General features: G+C 48.6%; 1 protein-coding gene across 6 annotated transcripts in view; it reads right to left on the bottom strand.

Annotated features, from left to right (window-relative positions):
* Positions 1-15,428, bottom strand: part of LOC110471475 (cell adhesion molecule 3) — a 38,714-nt gene that overhangs the window by 20,640 nt on the left and 2,646 nt on the right. For all 6 annotated transcript variants that reach the window (XR_014950071.1, XR_014950072.1, XR_014950074.1 and 3 more), the window contains exons 2-4: positions 4,672-4,812; positions 2,870-3,022; positions 751-888 (exon numbers count right to left, since the gene is read on the bottom strand). Coding sequence is in view for 2 of the 6 variants with exons in the window: in XM_077789408.2 (XP_077645534.1) it covers positions 751-888; positions 2,870-3,022; positions 4,672-4,812 (432 nt within the window). In the remaining 4 variants the exon portion in view is untranslated. The remainder of the gene's footprint in view (positions 1-750; positions 889-2,869; positions 3,023-4,671; positions 4,813-15,428) is intronic.

The following is a 15,428-nucleotide window of genomic DNA, read 5'->3' as shown; positions in this document are numbered from 1 at the left end:
ACCCATCCCATGGTGACAATGCCATCCCACAGCGACAATGCCACCCACCCTATGGTGACAATGCCACCCCACGGTGACAGTGCCATCCCATGGTGACAATGACACCCATCCCATGGTGACAATGACACCCATCCCACGATGAAAATGCCACCCTGGTGCCAATGCCACCCCATGGCGACAATGCCACCCATCCCTGCCACCCATCCCACAGCAACAATGCCATCCATGGTGATGCCACCCATCCCATGATGAAAATGCCATCCCAGGGTGACAATGGCACCCATTTCACGATGCCACCCACCCCATGGTGACAATGCCGCTCATCCCTGCCACCCATCCCACAGCATAATGCCATGCCACGGCATCAATGCCACCCATCCCAAATGACAATGCCATCCATCCCACGGTGACAATGCCACCCATCCCAAGTGACAATGCCACCCCATGGCGACAATGCCACCCATCCGTGCCACCCATCCCACAGCAACAATGCCATCCCACGGTCACAATGCCACCCACCCCAAGGTGACAATGCCACCCATCCAATGGTGACAATGTCACCCATCCAATGGTGACAATGCCACCCCGGGGTGACAGTGCTACCCATCCCATGATGAAAATGCCACCCCGGGGTGACAATGCCACCCCACGGCGTCAATGCCACCCATCCCACGATGACAATGCCACCCATCCCACGATGACAATGCCACCCCGGGGTGCCAGTGCCACCCCGGTGCCGGTGGCACCCACCCTTGATGTCGCGGTTGCCCTTCCTCCAGCGCAGCTGCGCCGCGGGTTTGCTGCCGGACGAGCGGCACAGCAGCCGTGCCACCTTCTCCTCGTCGATGGGCTGCTCGTGCCCGAAGATCTGCGGCTTCTGCGGGATCCCTGCGGGGAGAGGGGAACAATCCCAAACGTGCCAGGGGAGGGGGCAGTGCCACCCCAAAACGGGGCACGCGCACGGGGGTGGCATCTGGGAGGTGCTCAAATGCTGAGCTGGTATCCCAAATCCATCCCAAATCCATCCCAAATCCTGCCCTGGTGCCCCAAATCCATCCCAAATCCTGCCCTGGCATCCCAAATCCTGACCTGGTAACCCAAATCCATCCCAAATCTTGTTCTGGTATCCCAAATCCTGCCCTGGCATCCCAAATCCACCCCAAATCCTGTGCTGGTATCCCAAATCCTGCCCTGGCATCCCAAATCCATCCCAAATCCTGCCCTGGTACCCCAAATCCATCCCAAATGCTGCCCTGGCATCCCAAATCCATCCCAAATCCTGCCCTGCTGCCCCAAATCCATCCCAAATCCTGCCCTGGCATCCCAAATCCTGACCTGGTAACCCAAATCCATCCCAAATCCTGTGCTGGTATCCCAAATCCTGCTCCTGGCACTGGGAAATCTTTTAGCCAGGGTGGCACAGTCCAGACTTTAGGAACAGTCTGGACTTTAGGGACAGTGGGAAATCCTTTAACAAGAGTGACACAATCTGGATTTTAGGGACAATCTGGATTTTAGGGACAATCCTGCAGCCAGGCTGTCCCAATGTGGATTTTCAGGACAATCTGGATTTTCGGGACAATCTGGATTTTAGGGACAATCCTGCAGCCAGGCTGTCCCAGTGTGGATTTTCGGGCCAATGTGGATGTTCGGGTCTATGTGGATTTTCGGGACAATCTGGATTCTCGGGACAATCTGGATTTTCGGGTCAATGTGGATTTTTGGGCCAATGTGGATTTTCAGGACCATGTGGATGTTCTGGTCCACGTGGATTTTTGGGTCCACATGGATTTTCTGGGCCAATGTGGATTTTCAGGACCATGTGGATGTTCGGGTCCATGTGGATGTTTGGGACAATGTGGATTTTCGGGTTCATGTGGATTTTCGGGCCAATCTGGATTTTCGGGCCAATCTGGATTTTCGGGTTCATGTGGATGTTCGGGTCCACATGGATTTTCGGGTCCACAGGGACGTTTGGGTCCACGTGGATTTTCGGGTCCACGTGGATTTTCGGGTCCACGTGGATTTTTTGGGCCAATCTGGATTTTCAGGACCATGTGGATGTTCGAGTCCATGTGGATGTTTGGGACAATGTGGATTTTCGGGCCAATGTGGATTTTCAGGCCAATCTGGATTTTCGGGCCAATCTGGATGTTCTGGTCCATGTGGATTTTCGGGTCCACATGGATTTTCGGGCCAATCTGGATTTTCAGGACCATGTGGATGTTCTGGTCCATGTGGATTTTCGGGTCCACATGGATTTTTGGGCCAATCTGGATTTTCAGGACCATGTGGATTTTCGGGTCCACATGGATTTTCGGGCCAATCTGGATTTTCGGGACCATGTGGATTTTCAGGACCATGTGGATGTTCGGGTCCACGTGGATGTTTGGGACAATGTGGATTTTCGGGCCAATCTGGATGTTCTGGTCCATGTGGATGTTCGGGTCCACATGGATTTTCGGGTCCACAGGGACGTTTGGGTCCACGTGGATTTTCGGGTCAATGTGGATTTTCGGGCCAATCTGGATTTTCAGGACCATGTGGATTTTCTGGTCCATGTGGATTTTCGGGTCCACATGGATTTTCGGGCCAATCTGGATGTTCTGGTCCATGTGGATGTTCGGGTCCACATGGATTTTCGGGTCCACAGGGACGTTTGGGTCCACGTGGATTTTCGGGTCAATGTGGATTTTCGGGCCAATCTGGATTTTCAGGACCATGTGGATTTTCTGGTCCATGTGGATTTTCGGGTCCACATGGATTTTCGGGCCAATCTGGATGTTCTGGTCCATGTGGATGTTCTGGTCCACGTGGATGTTCTGGTCCACGTGGATGTTCGGGTCCCCGGGGCCGTTCGGCGCCCTACCCAGCACGGTGACCAGCGCCTTGGCGGTGCGCACGGGCATGGTGAAGATGGAGCACGTGTACTCGCCCTCGTCCGCCAGCGCCACGTCGCTGATGCTGATGGTCAGCTCGTGCGGCGTGGAGCGCTCCAGCTGGATCCGGTTATCCCGCAGCGCTGCGCGGAAACGGGAAAGGGGAAAGAAACAGGGGAAAAAAGGGGAAAAATGGGGGGGAAAATGGGAAAAATGGGGAAAAAGGAAAAAGAAACAGGAAAAAAAAGGGGAAAAAATGGGGGGAAAAGGGGGGAAAAATGGGGGAAAAAGGAAAAAGAAACAGGAAAAAAAGGGGAAAAAATGGGGGGAAAAGGGGGGGAAAATGGGGGAAAAGGAAAAAGAAACAGGAAAAAAAAGGGGAAAAAATGGGGGGAAAAATGGGGAAAAAGGAAAAAGAAACAGGAAAAAAAAAAGAAAACAGAAAAAAAGGAAAAGGAAAAAAAAAGGGGAAAAAAAGGGGGAAAAGGAAAAAAAAATGGGGGAAAAGGACAAGGAAAAAAAGGAAAAGGAAAAAAGAAAACAGAAAAAAAGGAAAAGAAAAAAAAGGGGGAAAGAAGGGGGAAAAAGGAAAAAGAAAATAAGGAAAAGGAAAAAAAAAATGGGGGAAAACGAAAAAGAAAAAAAAGGAAAAGGAAAAAAGAAAACAGAAAAAAGGAAAAGGAAAAAAAAGGGGGAAAGAAGGGGGAAAAAGGAAAAAGAAAGAAAGAAAAAGGAAAAAAAAGGGGAAAAAAAGGGGGGAAAGTGAGAAAAAAAGGAAGAAGGAAAAAGAAAAAAGAAAAAGGAAAAAGGAAAAAAAAAAGGGAAAAAATGGGGAAAAAAGGAAAAAGAAACAGGAAAAAAAAAGAAAAAAGAAAGAGAAAAAAGAAAAAGGAAAAAAGAAGGAAAAAGGGGAAAAGGGGGGAAAAAAGGAAAAAAGGGGGAAAGAAAGGGAAAAAAAGGGAAAAAAAGAAAAAAATGGGAAAAAAGGGGGAAAAAAGGGGAAAAAAAAGGAAAAGAAAGGAAAAAAAAAGGAAAAAAGGAAAAAAGGAAAAAAGAAGGGAAAAAGGAAAAAAGAAGGGAAAAAAGGGAAAAAAAGAAAAAAAAGGAGAAAAGGGAAAAAAGGGGAAAAAAGGAAAAAAAAGGGAAAAAAAAGGAAAAAAGGAAAAAAGAAAGAGAAAAAAGGAAAAAAAAGGGAAAAAAGGAATAAAGGAAAAAAAGGGGGGAAAAAGGAAAAAAATGAAAAAAAAAACGAAAAGAAAGGAAAAAAGAAAAAAAAAAAGGGGAAAAAAAAAGGAAAAAAAAAGACCCAAAAAAACCAAAGGAAAAATACAGGAAAAAAAAAAAAAACAGGGAAAAAAAAAACAAGAGGAAAAACCAGGGGAAAGAAAGAAAGGGAAAAGAAATTGTAATTTTATCTCTTTTTTCCCAACTGTGGGATTTCACCTCAAATTGGGATTTCACCTCAAATTGGGATTTCACCTCAAATTGGGATTTCACCTTTTTCCCCAACTATGGAAACTGGAATTTTATTTATTTTTTTTCCCCAGCTCTGGGATTTTACTTTGGATTGGAATTTTGCCTCTTTTTTCCCCCAACTGTGGAATTTTAGCTGGAATTGGGATTTTGCCTCAAATTGGGGATTTTACCCCTAATTGGGATTTGAGCTCAAATAAACTGGGATTTGAGCTCAAATAAACTGGGATTTGAGCTCCAATAAATTGGGATTTGAGCTCCAATAAATTGGGATTTGAGCTCAAATTGTGCTTTGAGCTCAAGTCAGTTGTGATTTTACCTCGTTTCTCCCCGAAGTACAGGGTCTGCTGGGCTGGGTTGGACCATTGCAGGGAGGAATCGTCGGGATCTTCCACCTGGCACTTGAGCACCACCGTGCCCCCGGCCACCACGGTCTCATCCGACGTCGTGGGCTGGCTCTCTGCACAAAAAATGGAATTATCTTACCCAAAATGTGCTCTCTGCACAAAAAATGGAATTATCTTACCCAAAATGTGCCCTCTGCACAAAAAAAATGGAATTATCTTACCCAAAATGTGCCCTCTGCAGAAAAAAAATGAGATTATTGTCCCCAAAATGTGCCCCCTGCACATAAAAATGGAATTATCTTACCCAAAATGTGCCCTCTGCACAAAAAAATGGAATTATCTTACCCAAAATGTGCCCCCTGCACAAAAAAATGGAATTATTGTCACCAAAATGTGCCCCCTGCACAAAAAAATGGAATTATTGTCCTCAAAATGTGCCCTCTGCACAAAAAAATGGAATTATCTTACCCAAAATGTGCCCTCTGCACAAAAAAATGGAATTATCTTACCCAAAATGTGCCCTCTGCAGAAAAAAAAATGAGATTATTGTCCCCAAAATGTGCCCCCTGCACATAAAAATGGAATTATCTTACCCAAAATGTGCCCCCTGCACATAAAAATGGAATTATCTTACCCAAAATGTGCCCCCTGCACAAAAAAATGGAATTATTGTCACCAAAATGTGCCCTCTGCACAAAAAAATGGAATTATTGTCCTCAAAATGTGCCCTCTGCACAAAAAAATGGAATTATCTTACCCAAAATGTGCCCTCTGCACAAAAAAATGGAATTATCTTACCCAAAATGTGCCCTCTGCAGAAAAAAAAATGAGATTATTGTCCCCAAAATGTGCCCCCTGCACATAAAAATGGAATTATCTTACCCAAAATGTGCCCCCTGCACATAAAAATGGAATTATCTTACCCAAAATGTGCCCCCTGCACAAAAAAATGGAATTATTGTCACCAAAATGTGCCCTCTGCACAAAAAAATGGAATTATTGTCACCAAAATGTGCCCTCTGCACAAAAAAATGGAATTATTGTCACCAAAATGTGCCCTCTGCACAAAAAAATGGAATTATCTTACCCAAAATGTGCCCCCTGCACAAAAAAATGGAATTATCTTACCGAAAATGTGCCCCCTGCAGAAAAAAAAATGAGATTATTGTCCTCAAAATGTGCCCTCTGCAGAAAAAAAATGAGATTATTGTCCTCAAAATGTGCCCTCTGCACAAAAAAAATGGAATTATTGTCCCCAAAATGTGCCCCCTGCACAAAAAAAAATGGAATTATTGAAACCCTGGGTGTCCCCAAAATCTGCTCTCTGCACGTGGAAACTGGGATTAAAACCATTCCCAGAGAATCCCCAAATTTGGGATTAAAATAATTTCCAGAGAAGCCTCAAACTGGGATTAAATCCATTCCCAGAGAAGCCTCAAATTTGGGATTTAAATAAATTCCAGAGAAGCCTCAAATTTGGGATTAAATCAATTTCAAGAAAAAACCCAAATTTGGGATTTTTTTTTTTTTTCAAAATTTCCCTTAGAGCCTCAAACTGGGATTAAAACCCTTTCAAGAAAAAACCTCAAATTTGGGATTTAAACCATTCCCAGAGAAGTCACTTGCTGTCCCCAGCCAACCGAGACATTTCCCTCCTTTCCCAAAACTTCTCTCCTTTTTCCCAAAAACCATTTTTCATTTCCCTCCTTCTTTCCCAAAATTTCCCTCCTTCATTCCCAGAAATCCCTTCTCCTTTCTCTCCTTCTTTCCCAAAAAATCTCTTCTCAATTCCCTCCTTCTTTCCCAAATTTTCCCTCCTTCTTTCCCAAAAACCCCTTCTCCTTTCCCTCCTTTCCCAAAATTTCTTTCCTTCTTTCCTAAAAATCCCTTCTTATTTATTTCCCTCCTTTCCCAAAAACCATTTTTCATTTCCCTCCTTCTTTCCCAAAATTTTCCTTCTTCTTTCCCAAAAATCCCCTCTCCCTTCCCTCCTTTTTTCCCAAAAAAATCTCTTCTCATTTCCCTCCTCCTTTCCCAAATTTTCCCTCCTTCTTTCCGAAAAATCTCTTCTCCTTTCCCTCCTCCTTTCCCAAATTTTCCCTCCTCCTTTCCCAAATTTTCCCTCCTCCTTTCCCAAATTTTCCCTCTTTCTTTCCCATAAATCCCTTCTCCCTTCCCTCCTTTTTTCCCAAAAAAATCTCTTCTCATTTCCCTCCTCCTTTCCCAAATTTTCCCTCCTCCTTTCCCAAATTTTCCCTCCTCCTTTCCCAAATTTTCCCTCCTCCTTTCCCAATTTTTCCCTCCTCCTTTCCCAAATTTTCCCCCTCCCTTCCCTCCTTTTCCCGGTTCAGCACCACACATCTCCAGCTCATCCCCGCGGGCACGGATGTTTTTCCCAAAACTCCTTTTCCTCCTCTCCCGGCACTTTTCCATGTCCCAGGAATTCCCTCCTCAGCTCCATCCCCACTTTTCCCTGCAGGAATCAACCCTGCCAGGGTGGGAATTTCAAATCCACAGATCGGGAAACCTCCGACATCTGCTGTGCACATCCTTTTTTTATTTTATTTTATTTTATTTTATTTTTTACTTTTTTTTTTTTTGCAAGCTGATTTTTTTTTTCCCGCTGGGTGTGAATCCACAATCTGGAATATCCAGAACTCAAATTTCCAGGCAGACGAGCAGCTTCCAGATTTCCCAGGAGAGGGGAAATCTGCTCCTTTTTTGGGTGCTGTGACATCTCATCCCTCTGGGAGCTCCTCCCACAACTCCCAGGTTGGTTTTTTCCCCAAAAACGTCCCCAAAAACGCAGATCCGGGCAGGGAGAAGATGCTGGAGCAGGCTCAGAGGGAAAAGTGGAGCTGGGAAGGATCCAGGTTGATCCAGGACGGGCTTTCATTAAATGCAGCCCTCTTTTTGGGGTCAAAAATTGGAAATTCTCAGCATTTAGGACTCCAAAAAACATCCAGGACGCAGGAAATGCAGAATTTTGGGGATTTCTGCTCTCCCCGAGGGGATAAATCCATCCAAAAATTCCATTGGTGCCTCAGTTTCCTTCTGGCAGCTCCCACCTTTTGCACCTCCAGCCCCCACAGCCACAGGAATGGAAAATATTCCCGAAAAGTGGGAAAAAGTGGAGGAATATTCAGGATTCGACAGCCCTGGGTGTGCTTGGCTCTGCCAGGGATGGGAGCTGGGAGATCCAGGGGATTCACACCTTCCCAAATAAAATATCCTCACCCCAAATCCCAAATTCCCAATTTTAAATGAGAATTCCCTGACTCCAGGGGCCTCACACCTTCCCAAATCAAATATCCTCACCCCAAATCCCAAATTCCCAATTTTAAATGAGAATTCCCTGACTCCAGGGGCCTCACACCTTCCCAAATAAAATATCCTCACCCCAAATTCCCAATTTTAAATGAGAATTCCCTGACTCCAGGGGCCTCACACCTTCCCAAATAAAATATCCTCACCCCAAATTCCCAATTTTAAATGAGAATTCCCTGATTCCAGGGAATTCACACCTTCCCAAATAAAATATCCCCACCCCAAATTCCCAATTTTAAATGAGAATTCCCTGACTCCAGGGAATTCACACCTTCCCAAATAAAATATCCTCACCCCAAATTCCCAATTTTAAATGAGAATTCCCTGATTCCAGGGGCCTCACACCTTCCCACATGAAATATCCTCACCCCAAACCCCAAATTCCAGAGAAATTCCCTGTAAATGAACATTTCTGGGAAGGGGAACAGCAAGAGGACACTTCCCACATTAAATCATTTCACCCCAAACCCCAAATTCCCAATTTTAAATGAGAATTCCCTGTCAATGAACATTCCTGGGAAGGAGAACAGCAAGAGGACACTTCCCACATTAAATCATTTCACCCTAAATCCCAAATCCCAGAGGAATTCCCTGGAAATCAGCATTCCCTGACTCCAGGGAGCCACGAGCCAGCTGCTCACACCCTGAGCTCTGAGAGGGGGGGAGCAGAACACAGGGAAAAAAAAACCAAAAAAAAACCAAAATTCTGAGCCACCCCAAATCCCACAGGCACCCTGCTTGTCCCAAAAAAAGAGAAAATTCCCCCAAAACCTGGGGGCACCGAGGGTGACCCCTGTGCCAGCGCCCTCCTCCTCTCAGGAGCCAAAAATTCCAATTTTCCAGTGGGTTTTTAGCTCCTACCCTAAGGCCAATCTCCAGCACGGCTGTTGCCAAGGGAAACCAGCTCCGTGCTTTATTTTTATTTTATTTATTTTTTTTTTCCTTGACAATTCTGGTTTTTTTAAGGATCTCCCTGCCCAAACGACGCCCTGGCAGAAAGGGTTGGGTGGCCCTGAAGGCACCTCGAGGTCCTGAGCCGTTGTCACCCCACCCAAAACGTGCTCCAGGCTGCGCGAGAGGATTTTTTATTTTGAAATAAAACTCGGGGAGGCTCTGGCAGCTCTGCTCCTCTCCTGCCAAAAATAAAATCGTGGAATGGCCGGAGTGGAGAAGACACCCCGAGAATCCCGGCTTGGCCAAGTTCTCCTGGAGCTCCAGCAGCTTTGGGAACGTGGTCATTCCCTGCGGAGCTTCCTCGGTGCTCCACCACCCTCTGGGGGAAAAGATGGATTTTCCAAGTGTCCGACCTAAAGGCACCACCAGCCATTCCAGCAGGTCCTGGAGGCTGCCCACGTCCCAAAAAACCGGCCAGGAATGTCTCCGCGCCAGCTGTGGGGCCAGCAGGTCACCTCTGCTGCTGCTGCTGAAGGTTCTGCGAATTTTGGAGCGCCCAGAACCACAGGGAGACCAAAAAAAATGCACCAAAAACCAAAATTGGTGAGGCTTGGAGAGGTAAAATGGAGCGGAGAGGCTGCAGGGGTTCAGGGATGCTCAGAGCAGCAGCAGCTGAGGCTGGAGCACCTCTGGAGCACATCTGGAGCACCTCTGGAGCACATCTGGATCCATCTCCTCATGGTGTCGGAGCAGGACCCTGGGGGCAGCAGGAGGGAGGAGGAGGAGGAGCTGCAGCTCCGGGCACCAGGAGACAGCCCAAAGCACATCCCAAAACTCTGGAACATCTCCAAAAACATCCCAAAACTCTGGAACATCTCCAAAGCACATCCCAAAACTCTGGAACATCTCCAAAAACATCCCAAAACTCTGGAACATCTCCCCAGGGTGTCTGTGGACACCCAGACACCCCAAAGCACACCCAAAACTCTGGAACATCTCCAAAAAACATCCCAAAACTCTGGAACATCTCCAGAGCACATCCCAAAACTCTGGAACATCTCCAAAAACATCCCAAAACTCTGGAACATCTCCCCAAGGTGTTTGAGGGTCCAGCTCTGGACACCAGTGCAGACATCTCAAAGCACATCCCAAAACTCTGGAACATCTCCAAAAACATCCCAAAACTCTGGAACATCTCCAAAGCACATCCCAAAACTCTGGAACATCTCCCCATGGTGTGTGTGGACACCAAAGCAGACACCCCAAAGCAAATCCCAGCTCTGGAACGTCTCCCCAGGGTGTCTGTGGACATCCAGACACCCCAAAGCACATCCCAAAACTCTGGAACATCTCCAGAAAACATCCCAGCTCTGGGACATCTCCCCAGGGTCTGTGTGGACACCAAATAAGGTGTCTGTGGACACCCAGACACCCCAAAGAACATCCCAAAACTCTGGAACATCTCCAAAGCACATCCCAAAACTCTGGAACATCTCCAAAAAACATCCCAAAACTCTGGAAACATCTCCCCAAGGTGTTTGAGGGTCCAGCTCTGGACACCAGTGCAGACATCTCAAAGCACATCCCAAAACTCTGGAACATCTCCAAAGCACATCCCAAAACTCTGGCAACATCTCCAAAAAACATCCCAAAACTCTGGAAACATCTCCCTGGGGTTTGTGGGGTTCCAGCTGTGGACACCAGTGCAGAATCCCAAAGCACATCCCAAAACTCTGGAACATCTCCAAAAACATCCCAAAACTCTGGAACATCTCCCCAGGGTCTGTGTGGACACCAAAGCAGACACCCCAAAGCAAATCCCAGTTCTGGAACGTCTCCCCAGGGTGTCTGTGGACACCCAGACACCCCAAAGAACATCCCAAAACTCTGGAACGTCTCCAAAAAACATCCCAAAACTCTGGAACATCTCCAGAGCACATCCCAGCTCTGGGACATCTCCAAAAAACATCCCAAAACTCTGGAAACATCTCCCTGGGGTTTGTGGGGTTCCAGCTGTGGACACCAGTGCAGAATCCCAAAGCACATCCCAAAACTCTGGAACATCTCCAAAGCACATCCCAAAACTCTGGAACATCTCCAGAAAACATCCCAGCTCTGGGACATCACCCCAGGGTCTGTGTGGACACCAAATAAGGTGTCTGTGGACACCCAGACACCCCAAAGAACATCCCAAAACTCTGGAACATCTCCAAAAAACATCCCAAAACTCTGGAACATCTCCAAAAAACATCCCAAAACTCTGGAACATCTCCAAAAAACATCCCAAAACTCTGGAAACATCTCACCAAGGTGTTTGAGGGTCCAGCTCTGGACACCAGTGCAGAATCTCAAAGCACATCCCAAAACTCTGGAACATCTCCAAAAAACATCCCAAAACTCTGGAACATCTCCAGAAAACATCCCAAAACTCTGGAACATCTCCAGAAAACATCCCAGCTCTGGGACATCTCCCCAGGGTCTGTGTGGGGGTCCCAGAAAACCTGAGCAGCACCACGTAAACTTGAAGGGATTTAAAATCTAACTAAGATTTTAGTCAGAAATAAGGCTCACTCGAGTTAATTAAAATAATAATAATAATAAACGAGTAGGCCTTGATGAAGTTAAGAGTTAGGAGTTAACTAAGAATGGATTGTTTGGCAGCACAATGTTGAGTTAGCTGGGTTTATAACGAGGAATATAATGAAGAAATTATGATGAAGAATATAAATTGACAAATAGATTTTAGGAACTTAATACAATTGTTGGTCTCCTCTGTCCTGAAACCAATTGAAGACAAGGAATGGGAGTTCTACCAAGAGTTCACTTGTCATATTTACATTAAAAAGGTAGAAAGGTCAGAAGGAGGAAGACTTCATTGACTTCCTCATTTTGGGACCCCTCTCCATGAAAGGGACTCTTTTCAAGGAATAAATTTTATGCTGAATGGCTTTTGAAATGATTAGCGTACGAAGAGAGGAAGGGGATGTACCAAAATGATGAATATTTATTTGTATTTTTGGGTATTCAATACTTGGGTGGATAAAAGAGCTCTGTAATCACCTGGAAGGTGCAGTGTGGATTTGGGAGTGATCCCACACACAATAAACACAATAAACACAATAAACACAATAAACACAATAAACACACACTTTGTAACTTTAAACTGTTCGAGAGTTTTTGTGTCACAGTTGGATATCGGTACCAGATCAATATCCAGATTTTTTAATAAGTCACACCCAGCCTGGCATCACCACGCGATGAAGACTCTGCTGGTCTCCACCCGATGAAGACTCTGCTGGCCACGAACAGAGTGGCCAAACTGGACCAGATGGTTCAAGCTGAGCTTGAACTGGGATGAGGAGGAGGAGGAGGAGGAAGAGCAGCAGATCCATCTGAGAGGGTCACACCCAGCCTGGCATCACCACGCGATGAAGACTCCGCTGGTCTCCACGCGATGAAGACTCCGCTGGTCTCCACCCGATGAAGGCTCTGCTGGCCACGAGCAGAGTGCCCAGAACTGGACCAGATGGTTCAAGCTGAGCTTGAACTAGGATGAAGAGGAGGAGGAGAAGGAGGAGGAAGAGCAGCAGATCCATCTGAGAGGGTCACACCCAGCCTGGCATCACCACCCGATGAAGACTCTGCTGGTTTCTACTCGATGAAGACTCTGCTGGCCACGAGCAGTGGCCAAACTGGACCAGATGGTTCAAGCTGAGCTGACCCAGTAACTGGGAGGAGGAGGAGGAGGAGGAGGAGGAGGAGGAAGAGGAGGAGGAGGAAGAGGAGGAGGAGGAGGAAGAAGAACAGCAGATCCATCTGAGAGGGTCACACCCAGCCTGGCATCACCACCCGATGAAGACTCTGCTGGTTTCTACTCGATGAAGACTCCGCTGGTCTCCACCCGATGAAGGCTCTGCTGGCCATGAACAGAGTGACCAGAACTGGACCAGATGGTTCAAGCTGAGCTGACCCAGTAACTGGGAGGAGGAGGAGGAGGAGGAGGAGGAGGAGGAGGAGGAGGAGGAGGAGGAGGAGGAGGAGGAGGAGGAGGAGGAGGAGGAGGAGGAGGAGGAGGAGGAGGAGGAGGAGGAGGAGGAGGAGGAGGAGGAGGAGGAGGAGGAGGAGGAGGAGGAGGAGGAGGAGGAGGAGGAGGAGGTCCATCTGACCGTGGGGGTGTCACAGAGCTGCCAGCACCCTCCAGGCCTCGGTGAAGAGCCGAATCGAGGAGGATTCCGCTCCATCTGTGCAGGACCAGCCAAGGCATCAGCAGGGCTGGGAAAGCAGCTCAGGAGGAGAGCGGGCAGTGCCAAGCCAGAGCCTGGCACGGCAGAACAAACCCACGGGCACCAGCAGAGCCCACTGAGCTCCCAGCTGGCACCACCACACCCTGCCCTGCTCCTCCTCCTCCTCCTGGCAGGGACCAGGACGGGCACGAAACGCCCCAAAATTGGCACCGGACGGGGTCAGGTCGCCTCCGGTTCCTCTGGTGATCCCATCAGTTGGGCACGGGGAGGAGAGGCAGCAGCTTGTGGGCAGGAGAGCTCCCAGGCAGGCAATCCTGGCCAAAAAGGGCTTTTTTTTCCCCTTTTCCCACACCTGGAGATGCTCAGCTCGTGTATCACCCCGTTCCTTTGGGATTTCTCCTCTGCAAACGGCACCAAAAAGGGTTTGGCCGTGCCAGGCCTGAGGCAGAATTCCTGTCCTGGCAGCGGTGCCAGCACATCCCTCACCGTCTGGGCACCTCTGCAGAGCCTGATCCCGGGGCTTTGTCCCAAAATCCAGCCTTGCCTGTTGAGCTGAGTGCAGGATTCCTGGGATGCTCCGCTCCCTCCCTTCTGCCTGAGCCCTGGAACGGCTCCTCTCCCCCCAGGCAGCTGATCCGAATCATCCAAAATCAGGCCAGGCAGGTAGGGAGGGATGCAGAGAGGTCGCCCTCCCTCCCTCCCTCCTTTCCTGGGCCTCACCAGGGCTGCCAGTGCCAGGGCTGCCGCTGGCACGAGCGCTGGGAGCATACGGAGAGCCCGGACGGCACCGGGAACGAATTCCTTGGGGGAAAAGCACCAGGAAAAGCGCCGAGCAAAGGATCCTGCTGCTCCAGACAGCAGCAGCCTGCCACCACGGCCCTGGGCTCTCCCACATTCCAGCAGGACAGGCAGGTGGCACCTGCTCGGAGGTTGGGGATGGAAAGATTCCCGTGGAACCCCATCCCAACATGGGCAGGGCAGGCTGGGAGGTGGCAGGGCGTCTCCTCATGTTCTCCAGTGCTCCAAGGTAAAAAACAGTCCTGAGTAATCCCAGGGCATTGTGTAAATAAAGGGTTTGGACCTGCAGATGTCACTGTCTTGGACGTTGGGGATGGAATAATTCCCGTGGAACCCCATCCCACATGGGCAGGGCATCTCCTCAGGCCACAGGAGCTTCCGTGGGTGGCCTGGTCCAGCAGAAAGCTCCAGAAATAAAAAATCACCCTGCAGGACACAGACAATGTCCTGAAGCTGCCTCATCTCAGCAGGCTGAGGACATCTCCCCATGTCCTCCAGTGCTCCAAGGTAAAAGACAGTCCTAAGTAATCCCAAGGTATTGTCCAAAAAATGGGTTTGGACCTGTAGATGTCATTTTCTTGGAGGTTGGGGATGGAAAAAGCCCCATCCCACATGGGCAGGGCATCTTCTCAGGCCAAAGGATCTTCTCTGGGTGGCCTGGCCAAGCGGAGAGCTCCAGAAATAAAAAACCACCCTGAACCTGCCTCATCTCAGCAGGCTGAGGACATCCCCCCATGTCCTCCAGTCCCCCAAGGAAAAAAACAGTCCTGAGTAATCTCAGGGCATTGTCCAAAAAAAGGGTTTGGACCTGCAGATGTCACCTGGGCATGCCAAAAGCCCCATCCCACAGGGGCAGGGCAGGTTGGGAGCCAGCTGCCCCAACAGCAGGACATCTCCTCAGGCCAAAGGAGCTTCTCCAAGTGGTCTGGCCAAGCAGAAAGTTCCAGAAATAAAAACTCACCCTGCAGGACAGGGACATCGCCCTGAACCTGCCCCTCTGCAAACCTTCCCGTGTCCTCCAGGGCCCCAGGGGAAAAAACCAACCAAAAACAGCCCCAAATGATCTGGTTTTGGCTCGTGGTGGCCTCCTACCTAGGGCATTATCCAAAAAAAGGGTTTGGACCTGCAGATGTCACCTGGGCATGACAAAAGCCCCATCCCACACGGGCAGGACATCTCCTCAGGCCACAGGATCTTCTCTGGGTGGTCTGGCCAAGCAGAAAGCTCCAGAAATAAAAACTCACCCTGCAGGACAGGGACATCGCCCTGAACCTGCATCTCTGCAAACCTTCCCGTGTCCTCCAGTGCCCCGGGGAAAAAAAAAAACAACAAAAACCAGCCCCAAAAGATCTGGTTTTGGCCTCCCAGGGCATTGTCCAAACAAAAGGGTTACACAACTGCCGAGTGGAATAACCCCGCCGCGAGAGAATGCTCCTCACACAAGGACAACCACGCAGCAGCCCAAA

The sequence above is a fragment of the Lonchura striata genome, chromosome 25 (assembly GCF_050655825.1).
Source record: "Lonchura striata isolate lonStrDom1 chromosome 25, ASM5065582v1, whole genome shotgun sequence".
In the NCBI taxonomy this organism is placed as follows: Eukaryota; Metazoa; Chordata; class Aves; order Passeriformes; family Estrildidae; genus Lonchura; species Lonchura striata.
Note: the sequence above shows the minus strand (reverse complement) of the source record. Positions and strands in the feature narration are given on the sequence as shown.